At 40.4% G+C, this 14,464-nt stretch overlaps 1 protein-coding gene across 2 annotated transcripts in view; it reads left to right on the top strand.

Moving 5' to 3' along the window:
- The window catches only part of ggps1 (geranylgeranyl diphosphate synthase 1), a 47,288-nt gene extending 33,797 nt beyond the window's left edge, over positions 1 to 13,491 (top strand). Inside the window, exon 4 of one of the 2 annotated variants that reach the window (XM_061836973.1) lies at positions 12,980 to 13,491. In XM_061836973.1, the coding sequence (XP_061692957.1) occupies positions 12,980 to 13,036 (57 nt within the window). In that variant the 3' untranslated portion in view covers positions 13,037 to 13,491. Of the gene's footprint in view, positions 1 to 107; positions 5,367 to 12,979 lie in introns of those variants that run through there. The other variant, XM_061836974.1, reaches the window with a different exon arrangement.
- Positions 13,492 to 14,464: the final 973 nt, after the last annotated feature.

The following is a 14,464-nucleotide window of genomic DNA, read 5'->3' as shown; positions in this document are numbered from 1 at the left end:
GAAAACAAATGTGTTCCATAGTCATCAACTCACACTTACCGCACGTCATTTTTCTTCGGGGAGGAAAAGGTCTGGGTTCTTACTAGTTGAGGTGGTTTGTTTCTCAGGCCTGACTGACAAGATGAGACCGAACTACACCATCATGAAGAACCTGAGTGTGCACACCAAACTGGTCCCAGAACAGAGAGCAGGACTCCTTCTCAGATTTTCTCCAAACTCAACACAGGTCACAGACATCAGTTCACTAAGTCATTAAAAAAGTCTGGAAGTATTTAGGGGGCTTGTAAACATTGAGAAACAGGACACTGGATAAGGTCCTCAATTGTACAGCCATGTGTTCAAAAGACTGAAAACTTCTGGGAAATAACTTTTGGCATTGAAATAATTCATTTAATAAGACTGCGACCCGTCTCCTATCGTTTTCACTCTAGCCTAACTGATAAAAGTATAACCAGGAGGAGTTAACTCAATTAGTGCAGCTGTTTCAATTAAAAAAAAATAAAATCTAGGGTCTGCTCAGTGATTAGAAATGTTTTCCCAACTAAAGACTTGACATTTAATAAAGCCAACTTAAATGTTAGGTTTCGAGGTTTTGTGTGCCCCCTGTGTTTGTTAGCAGTCTTTGGCACACAAGGTATGTTTACTTTATTTAAAGATGTGTTAAGAGTACAGCTCTGTGTTTTGACTGGGTCACAGTTCTCCTTCTGTCATCGAAATCTACCGAAATTTTAAAACATTTAATGAACAGGGTCTCATTTTGTCCTCGGAAAAGTGACGACTCCTGTAATCCTCACAGCCCCGACCCTCTACTCATCACGTCAGACTGGGGAGACAGAACAAGATGGCGGTATCGAGGTGGTGACGGAGCTCAGTGGCAAAACTTTGCGGGGGGGGGTCTATTAGGGACGGAAAGCCATTTGGCTGGGGGCTAAATCTGAGCCTAGTGTTGACCTGCTCCATAATCTCCTCCCTAAATTTCAGGTGAGGGGAGAAATGAGAATGAGGGGGGGGCAATGACCTGTCAGGGGATTGGGGGGCTCGGGAAGCTTCTTTCCCCTCATGGCTTTTTCCTCTCCGAAGTACTTCTCGAATGACAGCAGATTGAGTTCCTCTGCAAGGTTTCTGATGGGCTTTGTTTGGTCCTCTCTGTGAGATAACTCGTTGTTTATCCCACCCGTGGCACTGAGAACAGATAGATAACGTAGGAAATAAAATATGTTGAAGGTAAGCAGTTTCACCCCTGACTTGTTCAAATAAAATCCATTTGCCTTAAAAAGAGACCTATGTTCCAAAAAAGATGTAAAAATGATTAATAAAATGCTCTGAATGTTCAGCACATGCCGATAAAAGCCATTTATTCAGTGCCAACAACCTACTGAATCTTTCCTCCTCTGACAGGTGGTACTGGTCCACTGATGAGTACAGCTGCATTCAGCGAGCTCACTGTGTTTAATTGTCCAATAAAGGCTCGCTTTAAAACCTCAGATTGTTTCTTGAACATATCTTTTGGCTCTGTATGCAGAACAATGTTTTTCGCAATAAGATATTCATCTGCAATTTGAAGAATTCTCTCATCCAGATCATGTTCTGAGGAAAACAGAGAACTTCGGTGTTCTTACTGCACATCCTTTGTATTTCATTTATAGCGCAGTCACCCACAATCAGCATTTCAGTCCCAGCCTTTGGCTTTCCTGTGGCCTTTTACATTTTGTTTTTGGTCCTTGCCTTGGATGGTGAGCCTATCAAGATCCAGAATCCTTCGATTGTGGAGCAAATCTCTTCTGCATTTTTACTTTTGGTTGTTTTGGACGTTTGTTGTTAAGCTTCCCATTCGTGGTGGTCCAGTCCTGTTTCCTCCCATGTACAGGGGTAAAAGAGCACCTCTGTCTCGTAGGAAGTGAAGGCCAATTGTATTGCCATAGTTCAGCTTGCTGTGCCTGCCCTGTGATTCGTCCTCCCACGTCCAGGAGACATGATTTACTTTTAGCTTTTTTACCAAGACAAGTCCAGAGAGGATTCTCACTTGATGTATTACTCCAGTACAATGCAGTCTGCTTTCTTGGTCACATTATCTGTGGTCCTCAGCTGTGTGTTAGCATGCTCATCTCCACTGTTTTAAGTGAATGTTTGTTTAACACAGTTCATTTACCTCCCCATTCACTTCTGAGCAATACATTTTAGTCTCCACTACTGCAAACTTCTGCAAGAGGGTGTAATAATCCGCTCCTCCTCAGCCACTTCAGGGGAACTCCACGCAAAGTTGGTAGCAGTCCCAGTTGTGGCCGTACACCTCGTCCTCTGGGTCCCTTGGGTCCTTGAACCGCACAAAGGCAAATGGTGATCTCCCTCGTCGATTTTTCAGTTCTATGTCATGGGTGGAGCTGTACTTGTAGAATACGTCTTTGACGCCCTTGGGGCGGCTGTTGGGCATTATGTTGCCAACGTAGATGCGGCAGTTGTTGCTCCTCGCTAGTCCCCCAATAATGCCTCCACTAAATATGCTAGCTAGCGCACAATGCTCCATGGCACCATCGACTCAAGAAACATTCTTCTTTTCCTTTCGGCTTGTCCAGTTTGTGTCATCTGGTATGGTGTCATCTCATTTTTTTTTTACACCGGATGCCCTTCCTGACGCAACCCCTCTGCATTTTAGTCAGGGAGAGAAGTTTACAGAACCTAGTATTCCCAGGCGGTCTCCCATCCAAGTACGAACCACATCTGATGAGATTGGGCGTTCTCAATGTAGCACGGCTGTAAGCTTATCAAACATTAAAGCCTGCAAATGTTTCGTCTTAATTCAATTGTAGACCACTCTGCACCTAGGAGTTAGCACATATGCCTCAGTTCTGAGGTCCTGAGTATGAATCTCAGTATCCAGGCACTCCTCTTCATCTTAATTTTAAATCCCAAAAACATACATCCAGCAGTGTTCCATTATTCACTAGGGTCATGGTCGTGCTGGATCCCATCTCCACTATATTTGGGCGAGAGGCGGGTAGACCCTGAACTGGTTGGCAGCCATTCTCCGGGCACACAAACAACCATTCGCACTTATAAACAATATATTTATTTGATTTTTCATATATAATATTACGAAAACAACACAATAACAGTAAAACAAAAAAAAACAGTATGCACAGACATAATAGTATTAGAAAAAAAAGATCACAAATAATTCACATTTTTTTTTCAAAAACTCTTCTAAGGGTCTCCATATGTCCTCAAATTCCTGAGCTCTTCCTCTCATGATATACATGAGTCTTTCCAGTGCAACACAAGATGCTATTTCCAACATTCATACTTTTATTGAAGGAACGTCCACTTTTTCCCAAATTAATGCAATTGTTCTCCTGGCCTGCAGGAGACCAAAATCTATAAGCGTCGCCTTCTTTTTATTAACAGCAAAATCCTTGGGATATATACCTAAAATACGCAGTGTTGCGCAATGAGGAACCTGAATTCCAACTATTATAGAAATTGTCTGAACAATAGATTTCCAATAATGTTTGACTTGATATAAAGTACCCTTGTCATTAGAGCACTTACTACACGTCTCTGGAATGTCAGGGGTCCACTGATGACATTTAACAGGAGTCACATAAGTCCTCATCAGCCATTTCTATTGTAATAGCCTCATTCTAGTATTTATTGTTTGTATTTGTGCTTTAAGGCATGCATGTTCCCAATCAATTACTTCAATATTTTTTATTTAATATCTAGTTTCCATGCCTCCAATCTATTTTTACTTGATTCTGTATCATGTGAGACTAGAGATTTATAGAACATAGATATCTGCTTACATCCATGCAAACCTGACTGGACAATATCTTCTAAACTGGACAAAGGGGGTTCATACATTGTTTTTGATTTGTGGTGACAAAATGTTTTAACTGCAGATATTTGAAAAAATGCTTATTGGGAATAGAAAATGTTTGACATTTTTGAATGAATGTAAGCATTTAACCATTTGCTGAAAGGTCACCTATTGATTTTATACCATTATTTGCCCATAATTTAAAACCCCCATCTGCTCCTCCAGCTTTCAAAGTCCCATTACCCCATATGGGAGAGAAGCGTGAAAGTAAAGGAGTGTCCCTTATATGTTTGTGTTATTCAAACCAGATATCTATAGTATTTTTCAAAAATGGATTCTCGGTTGGTGCCGTTTTAATACTCTATCCTCAGCAGAATATAAATGATACTTTAATAGAAGGTGTGGTACTCTTGCTTGCTCTATTTTTACCTAAGAGGGGGATGGTGATGTTGAAAAATAATACATAGCTGAGCGTAGTTGAGCAGACCAGTAATACCATTTAAAGTTTGGAAATTGTAACCCTCCAGTTTCATAAGGCTGTAAAGCAACTGTAGTCTTAATATGGCTTTCTTATTATTCCAAATAAAATTGAGGAGCATTCTGTTGAGGCTAGTGAAAAAGATGTCAGGTAATTGCAGAGGTATGGTTTGAAAAAAAATTTGAAAATTTCGGCAAAATGCTCATTTTAACTGTTTATACGTCCCAACATTGAAATTGGCATAATCATCCACCTTTCTAGTAACTGTTGTACCTCCAAGATTAAAGGGTCATAATTAACCTGGACGAAATTTTGACCCCCAAATAAGTAAATCCATCTCTCGCGTTCAAAAAAGGAGTGTTAACCACAGGATTAAGTCTCTCTTCAGTACTTAAAAATAAAATGGATGACTTTGTATCATTAATCACATAACCTGAGAAACTACCAAAGTTTTTAATTTGCTCCAATAAATTTGGAAGGCTCGTGGATAACTTAGTCAAAAAGAGAATGACGTCATCAGCATAAAGAGAGATTCTGTGATCTTGATCACCAATTTGGATGCCCGTCAAGCCTCTACCCATACGAATCGACATGGCCAGGGGTTCTAAGGCTAAAATGAACAACATTGGGGAAAGAGGACAGGCCTGGCGTGTGGATCTTTCCAAAACAATTGGTTTAGAAGAAATACTGTTAGTGATAATACTAGCAGTAGGGTTTGTATATAAAATTTTTAACCATTTAAGAAAATTATTGCCAAATCCAAACCGCGGTAGAACATTAAATAAAAATGACCATTCAATTCCGTCAAAGGCCTGACGTGCATCCAACGACAGCAGTGTTGTGTCTTTACACTCTGCCTTTTCATGTGATATATTCAAAACTCTTTGGATATTGTGAAATCCTTGAGGTTTTTTAACAAAACCGTTTTGATCATTATGTATTAAACTAGGTATTTACTGATCCAATCGTATTGCCAGGGCTTTGCAAAGTATTTTTGTATCTCATCCCATCAAGCTTATTGGTCAATACGAGGAACATTCTGTGGAAGGCTTATTAGGTTTGAGGATCAGGGTAATCAACGCAAGTCTCAATGTAGGAGGAAGAGTCTCCTTATTATATGATTCTATATACATGTCCATCAATGGAGTCAATAATTGTTTTTGAAATGCTTTATAAAATTCTATAGTCAGTCAATCGGGCCCAGGAGCACGATTAGTGTTAATACTTTGAATAGCAGCAGAAATTTCTTCTTCTGTGAGATGGTTATCTAAGTTTTGCTTTACCTCCTCTGATAGCACTGGAAATACAAGTGAATCAAGAAATGCATCCCTCTCAAACGAAGTCTGTTGTATCTCGGATTTATACAAATGTTCATAGAAATCCCTGAACGTACTATTAATTTCTTGAGGGTCAACAGTCAAATCTGCATTGGATGTCCTTATGCTATTAATTGCCCGTTCTGTTTGTAATTTCCTAATCCTCCAAGACAAAAGTTTACCCGCTTTTTCACCTTGATCGTAATAACGCTGCTTAAGCCATAATAAACTTTTTGCCGCTTTATCTGTAGGTAATTTATTATATTTACTTCTTAAAAATAGCAATTCTTTATGTTTAAGTGGATCATCTACCTGATTTAAATCATTTTCTAACTCCTTTATTTGCTTCTCTAAATCACACATCTCTGCTTTTTGTTGTTTAGATTTACAACTTGTATAACTAATAATTTTTCCTCAAATGTAAGCTTTAAATGCTTCCCATCTTGTACAGGCTCCCGTTTGATCTGTATTAATTGCAAAAAATAAATCAATTTTACTTTTTATGAAGGAAACAAAGTTTTCATTCTGCAGTCATATAGATTTAAATCGCCAATTGCAGGGGCAGTGACAAAGTTTGTCTATTTGAATATTCATAGATATTGGTGCATGGTCGCTAATCACTATACTGTCATACATGCAGTTTTTAACCTTTGACAGAAGGTTTTGATAGACAAAAAAGTAATCAATGCGCGATCAAGATTTCTGGGAGCCTGAATAACATGAAAATTACATTTTAGAAGAATTAAAATATCTCCAAATTTCAGCTAAATTTAAATCAACACTATATTGTTTTAAAATTTTCCTTGTTTTCGCTTAGATCTAAACCTATAGTACGATCCAATACAGGATTTAATGTGCAATTAAAGTCACTGCCAATTATAACTGACCCATGTAAAGCAGAAATTGTGAGAAAAGGGTCTTTAAAAAATTTAGGATTGTCCTCATTTGGACAATATACACATACCAAATTTAATGCGAGAGAGAAAAATAGTACCCTGCATTATCACATAACGCCCTGCTGGATCCTGAATTGTATTAGTGATTTGTAATGGTATAGTTTTGTGAACAAAAATTAAAACACCCCTTGCATAATTATTGTATGATGCATATAGTACATTTGCAGGCCACCTATTTCTAACCTTATTTGATTTCTGAATCAGTCAAATGACTCTCCTGAAGGAGTACTATTTTAGCATTCAATAATTTAATTCTATTAATAACCTGTTTCAATGTATTAAGATTTTTAAGACCCCTGACATTCCAACTTGTAATCTTTAAATCAACAATTTTATGACTTGTACTTTCCATCAGCATTCAAAACACAATATTATCAAAACAGTGACTTGGATTAACATAATGTGTGTGCAACTGAAACTAAACAACACAACATGAAACTTTATAAACAAAAATCTATAAAGCATCCCCATCCCTTACTCTAAATAAAACAGATATGGGGACTAACACCAATCCACCTTAAGGAGGAATGGTAAAACTATTCAAGCAAACGAAAAACGGAAAAAACATAAATTGTGGCATCCACCCAACCCGCCCCAAAAATAAATAAATAATACAATAGCAACTCTAGCATACCCGAAACTTACTATTCTTTTTTCCCCCTCCACAAGAATAAATAAATGAATAAAATCAAAAGAAAAAGTAATAGGTCAAACTAAAAAAATGACCAATGTTGACTAAGCACACACTGAGCAATAACTATATAAGCTAAACCAAAAACCGGTAGAGGGGCACAACTTATAAAGGTCTGACATAAGAGTGTATCATGAAGCTCACCATAACGTTCAAGTGATTGTCTGATAAAAGTTCTCAGCTTCTCTAGGCGTGGCAAACGGCTGTATTCTTCCTTCATGTAGGATTCTCAACTTGCAGGGGTAAATCTGGAATCCACGGTAAAGCCCTTTCTCCACAATCTTCTTTCTCACCACGTTGAACTCAGTGCGTCATTTCGACCGACAAATCTGATGCAAATGTGAGCATCTTTTCTTCATGGGTAATGTTGAGCTGCCTAGCGGTGCCTAGAACTAATTCTCTGTCTTGAAACTTCAGAAATCAAATGATCAAAGCTCTACTTTGCCCTGGTTTTGGCCCCGCCAGAGTCCGGTGTACACGCTCAAGAATGAAGCCCCTGTCACCGCCGAGTTTCAACCATGTTGGTAACTTGTGCTCCACAAACTCCAATAAGGACCGATTCATTTAAGCATTTTCACGTAGGCCAAACAGACAAAGATTTTTGCGGCGCCCCCGGTTCTCTAAATCATTCGCCTTGGTTTCCAAAAGAGCGATGCGTTTGGCAGCAGTCGCTAGCTCCGCTTCAGCCACCTCCAAATCATCTTCCAGAGATGATATACGCTCCTCGGCTTCAGTTAGACGCATTATGTTGGAGGCTGTGTTGTTCCTGACCTCAACCGTGCTTTGCTCCAAAGCGTTGATAGAGTTGTTCATGTCTTTCAAATGGCAGTTTATGGTGTCGAACCTGGAAGCAAAATCCGAGCCGAGGGCTTCTAGCTCCGTTAGCACAGCCGCCATGTCTGCCACGCTTTCACAGGCCTCCTCTTGCTCTTCTCCATGCTGCTGATTATATTTTGGCTTTTGCGTGCCACGAGTCCGACCATAGCTTTTGCCGCTGGTCGTTGATGTGGTCTCAGACATTTTTCAAAGTCACTCTTACACTTGTATTCGGGTAGTTAAATGTTTTTATTCGGAGTTGAGTGGAGCCTGTATTATGCTGCCATCTTGTTTCGCTGCTCAACAGCGCCTGACCATTCGCACTTAAATTCACACCTACAGGGAAGTAAGACTCTTCAGTCAACCTTTTTGAAATGTGGGAGGAAACTAGAGTACATGACGAAAACCCACACAAGCACGGGGAGAACATGCAAACTTCACACAGGCGGAGCTGGGATTCGAGCCCTGGTCCTCAGGCAAATCTGCTAACAAGTCATCCACTGTTTCACCAAAAAAAAAAAAAAAAAAATCTAAAGTCCTATGTTAGGTTAACTGAAGACTAAATTCTCTTTTTGTGTGAATTGTTGTTTGAATATCATGCAGTGTATGTTTCATGTGATTAACTTGCAACCGGTCCTGGGTTTCAACTGCGATAGTGCCATGATAAAAACTGTTCTGCTGAGGAGGTTTTCAACATTCGAGCCCATATGCAAACTACAGACACTAAAATTTACACAAATATTGACTTCTCGGTTCAAAACAATCATAAGTGTGGTGCTGCATACACAGGTCTTGTTTCATTTTTACATCCAACAGAGAAATAGCCAAACCAGAAAACCTCAAGTGTATTCTTTTGCCCAGGCTGGTTGTGATGAACATGAACAGGAGTGTCAAACTCATTTTTGTTGTGGTTACATTCTAGTTACGGTTTCTGTCAGAGGACCAAAATAATGTTAGACTTGATCATATTATTGTACACAGCAAATTGATGTCTAGCTATTTTTTTAAAATCAGAGATCAAGGATCATATTTTTTCAACTGTTGTTAAAATTACTATAAAATGTGTTTGGAAACTATGCAATACAGTGAAGAAAGTAAGTATTTGAACACCCTGCAAGTTCTCCCACTTTCATCGTAGGTGCATGTCCACTGTGAGACAAATAATCTAAAAAAAAGAAAAAAAATCTAGAAATCACAATGCACTATTTTTTTTAACAATTTATTTGTGTGATTCAGCTGCAAATAAGTATTTGAACATCTGAGAAAACCAATGTTAATATTTGGTACAGTAGCCTTTGTTTGCAATTACAGAGGTCAAACGTTTCCTGTAGTTGTTCACCAGCTTTGCACACACTGCAGAAGGGATTTTGGCCCACTCCTCCACACAGATCTTCTCTAGATCAGACGGGTTTCTGGGCTATCACTGAGAAACACGGAGTTTCAACTCCCTCCAAAGATATTCTATTGGGTTTCGGTCTGGAGACTGGCTAGGCCACGGCAGAACGTTGATATGCTTCTTACAGAGCCACTCTTTGGTTTTCCTGGCTGTGTGCTTCGGGTCATTGTCATGTTGAAAGACCCAGCCAAGACCCGTCTTCAATGCTCTGATTGAGGGAAAGAGGTTGTTCCCCAAAATCTCACAATACATGGCCGTAGTCATCCTCTCGTTCATACAGTGCAGTCGTCCTGTCCCATGTGCAGAAAAACACTCCCAAAGCATGATGCTACCACCCCATGCTTCACAGTAGGGATGGCGTTTTTGGGATGGAACTCATCATTCGTCTTCCTCCAAACACGCTTAGTAGTATTATGACCAAAAAGTTCAATTTTGGTCGCATCTGACCACCAAACTTTCTCCCATGACTCTCTGTATCATCCAAATGTCATTGGCAAACTTAAGACGGGCCTTGACATGTGCTGGTTTAAGCAGGGGAACCTTCCGTGCCAAGCATGATTTCAAACCATGACGTCTTAGTTAATTGCCAAAAGTGACCTTGGAAACAGCGGTCCCAGCTCTTTTCAGGTCATTGACCAAGTCCTGTTGTGCAGTCCTGGGCTAATTCCTCACCTTTCTAAAGATCATTGAGACCCCAGGAGGAGATATCCTACATGGGGCTCCACTCCGATTGAGATTGACCGTCATGTTTAGCTTTTTCAATTTTCTAATGATTGCTCCAATATTTTTTTCACCAAGCTGCTTGTCAATTTCTCCATCGCCCTTTCCAGCCACGTGGAGTTGGACAATTTTGTCTCTGGTGTCTTTGGAGAGCCCTTTGGTCTTGGCCATGTTACAGGTTTGAGTCTTACTGATTGTATGGGGTGGACAGGTGTCTTTATGTAGCTAACGACCTCACTCAGGTGCATCTGATTCAGGATAATACATGGAGTAGAGGTGGACTTTTCAAGGTGGACTAACAGGTCTTTGAGGGTCAGAATTATAGTTGATAGACAGGTGTTCAAATACTTATTTGCTGCTGTATGTCATTATCAAATATCAAAATTTAAAATTGTAGTACAGAATTTATCAAGAATCATGGAAGTCAACACACGTGACTTGCTTTGGCGGGCAACATATAATGATGTGGCAGGGTCTGGCCCCCGGGCCTTGAGTTTGACACCTGTGTTATTGAGCAACTTTTATCTGAACTCATCCAATCCCTCCCTGTGTCTGTTTGATTTCTTGACATTGACAAATGACAGTCTTCAGTGATGAGTTCTCTGAGCATACCCATAGCAATTCTCAAGAATTTGTCTCTTAAAAAAAAATGTGCGTGAAAGCTATGGCTGTTGTTTTAAATCTTCGAAGGAGTGACAAAATGCAATTGTGTAACATGTAGCTGCATAAGTCCATCGTGATCACTCATCAAAACCTCACATTGATTCTCATATGGATGCAGAGATTGATTCTCTTCATTCCCGAGACTGAAAGACAAGCATGCTGGTGTTTGTGTGGGGACCGATAAACCCACCGTGCCCCACCCTCTCCTTGCAAGATTTGGTTGATTTATCATCGGGTTGTGCTTTAAGGATAGGGATATGGAGATTTCATAAATATTCTAATGACAACAACAGGAAGGCAACCTCCCCCCCCCCCACACGTTTTTTTCTTTTGTCGTTCAAATGACGGGCCAATGTGCCGAATACATTCAGGTGCCCTATGATCAACTACAGTCCGACACTCCTTGAAACATTCAAAATAAGCAAAGGAAAATTCATCCATCCAGGGGTGTCGTGGAGGGATGCCCCCCCCCCCACACACACATTTTCTGTCTAACACAAGACCCCAATCACGCACTTTTGCAGTCATTGAACCTCAGTCATCAGAAATGTGAGACAGACTGTGTCACCGTCCAATGTGCCCCCTTGTTGAAGCAATTTCCTGAATTTTGACCATGTCCAAGTTGTTCTTGAACATTGTGAAAAAGTCCCGTGCCGATTACCAATCATATTGACAGCCGGTAACCCAGACAGACATAATTTATCATTAACTTCATACAATTGCCTAAATCATTTAAATTGAACATTTTGGGAAAATAAGAAAACAAAGGAAATTCCACAAATAAGCAATGTCTTGATTCAACTGTGAGAGATGACCATGTCTTGGATGACAGCAAATCTACACAGACTTTTAAGAAAAAGGGGGGAAAAAAAGAATTAGCAAGTACATTGGTATCTTTGATTTGATATTGTGACAGTAAGTTCAAAATGATTATGAACAATAAAAATTAAAATTCAAGCTACAATGCTAACAATATGTAGAATTAATTAAACCACCCATTTTCTGAGCCTCTTTTCCTTACAAGGGTCACGGGAGTACCTAAGCCTATCCATCCATCTTCGGGCAGGAGGCGGGGTACACCCTCAACTGGTTGCCAGTCAATTCATTAATTAAAATTCATTTGCGGCAAAACCAAGCATCAATCTTTCCAAACAAGGAATGGAACTAGTGACAAATTAAAGAGTGCCGGTAATGTAAAGGAATATTGTGGGGTGAGTCAGTCATTGTCGCAGCTCCTTCAGTTGAAAAATTATTTACGTTTTAATACACAAGATGTCTTGTAAAAAGTAGAGCCTTTTCCCATTTGTGGCGAAACAGTGTGAATCAGATCTACGTTAGCTCCAATTTTCCACGTGTGACTACGACGCATTCTACTAAATTTAGTGGTCACGTATCATTGCTCCTCATGACAAATGTGTTTTGAATGCATGACTGGGCATAAGTCACTCAGAAGACAGCTGTTAGTTTTGATAATGCGCTACAATGACACAATAACACCAGCTAAAAACACTCCAGCGCACTTGATGTATAGACATTAAAAAGCCTGCTTAATATTCATGTCATTGCACACCGCGCAACATGTGCTCGCGCATATTTTTACCAGCGCTCACTTGTTTGTAAAGCCTCCCGTCTGCCTCATCGCATCCCATTTGGGATAAGAAGGAATAATCAAGTATTCACTGTTTTCAGCCTTCGGTTACCGTGCAGGAAAAGTGTTAGGGAGCTGAGAATGATTGCAGACGTATACTTACTTGTGAACCTCTTATGTCTGTCACTCACTGAACCAATTTTCGCACACACACGCTGTCGTGGAAGCTCTGCCATATGACAGAAGTCGGAGTCAAGCAGGCTTACCAGGCAACACGAATCACTTTGCACTGAAAAGGACTGAAGAAGTCTTTATGGAAAGATTTCGTGTGACCCGATGCGCTGCGTCACACGCAATTCTACTGTGATGTGCGGATGTTGGGAGGCAGCACGGAGAGGAGATGCTTATCTCCCGAGTAGCAATGAAAGTTGTGATTGTGTGTCTAATATTACCTCCTCATTCCTGTGAGTCATAAACAGTCAGAAAGGCTGCTTTTGGTTGCCGGGTGTTATGAATAAATGATTTCCTCCTCCTCCTGCAGACTCCCATACATGGACGGATGGGGACGATTGACAGCAGTGTGGAATGTTCTGGATGAGTTTAAAAAAAAAAAAAAAAAAGTTCTTCAAATAGTGATGAATATGCAGTCCACTTAGCACAGAGTACACTTATTCATCTGGGTCTGAAACTAAAAAGCGTTCCATTCTGTGGATGCTGTTTCTATTCTGATGGGTCAAACTGCATGAAAGCTGTATTAGGAAAGCTATTATTATTCTTTTGCAACCCTCATTTGACAGTTTTTCAATACTACAGGCTGGGATGGCCACAAATACTCTTTACAATTACACAAAAAAATGACAAAAACAAATGCTAACGTTAACTCTGTTTTTGTGTTTGTATATGTATGTAGTGTATATTAGTGTATATTTCCTGATTTGATGATCCCGTTGTACTATGAATGGGTTTATTGTAAGACTGAATTGGCCTTCTGGGACTAACAATGTATTTTGAATCTGAGATATGTAAATCACTTATTAAAGTTTTTATTTTTAATTACATTGCAATGGAGTAAGGGCGGCACGCTGGTAGCTCAGCTGGTAAAGCGTTGGCCTCACAGTTCTGAGGTCCTGGGTTCGATCCCGGACCCGCCTGTGTGCAGTTTGTATGTTCTCCCCATGCCTGCGTGGGTTTTCTCCGGGTACTCCGGTTTCCTCCCACATCCCAAAAACCTGCAACATTAATTGGACACTCTTGGTGTGATTGTGAGTGCGGCTGTTTGTCTCAATGTGCCCTGTGATTGGCTGGCAACCAGTTGAGGGTGTACCCCACCTCCTGCCCGTTGACAGCTGGGATATGTTCCAGCATTCCCCGTGACCCTCTTGAGGATAAGCGGCAAAGAAATGGATGGATGGATGTAGTAACTATCCATCCATTTTCTGTTCTGCAACCAATCCCTACTGGCTTTGGCGAGAGGCAGCATTCACAGTCTTTCCCTGCTGCCTGCCTGCCATCACTGAATGGTCTCTTGTCAACTGCTGTATGGTCATGACGGCTGTGTGTAACATCCTTACTATAACTATACCTGATCTGGTGATAGTTACTATACTATACTTGTAAATATCTAAGCATACAACCACAAAATCAACTTCTGGGTCTCATCCATCCATTTCCCTCAGCTTTTACGGGGTCGGGTAGCTGGGGCAGTTCAGGGTGAACCCCACCTCTCGCCCACAGTCAACTGGGAACTCAAGCATGCCCGCAACCCTCATGAGGATAAGCATTATGGAAAATGGATGGATATTCTGTATTGACATTAGTCCATGGAACCTCTTTTTGATCCACTTTTGGTTCTCATACTTGAATCATTGGACTTCACAGCCAAGTTGAGGCTCCCAATTATTGATCTGTGTGAGAACAAAAGAGATTGTTGGGTAATGTTCCCCTTTGAAACATGATTTCACACAGTCTAACTCTTTTCTTCTCGAGCCTCTCCTTTCACCCTTAAATGAGTCAGTTCATCACACAG

Source organism: Syngnathoides biaculeatus, chromosome 12, assembly GCF_019802595.1.
Source record: "Syngnathoides biaculeatus isolate LvHL_M chromosome 12, ASM1980259v1, whole genome shotgun sequence".
NCBI classification, from domain to species: Eukaryota; Metazoa; Chordata; class Actinopteri; order Syngnathiformes; family Syngnathidae; genus Syngnathoides; species Syngnathoides biaculeatus.
The sequence above is the reverse complement of the archived record's forward strand: the minus strand, read 5'-3'. Positions and strand labels throughout refer to the sequence as shown.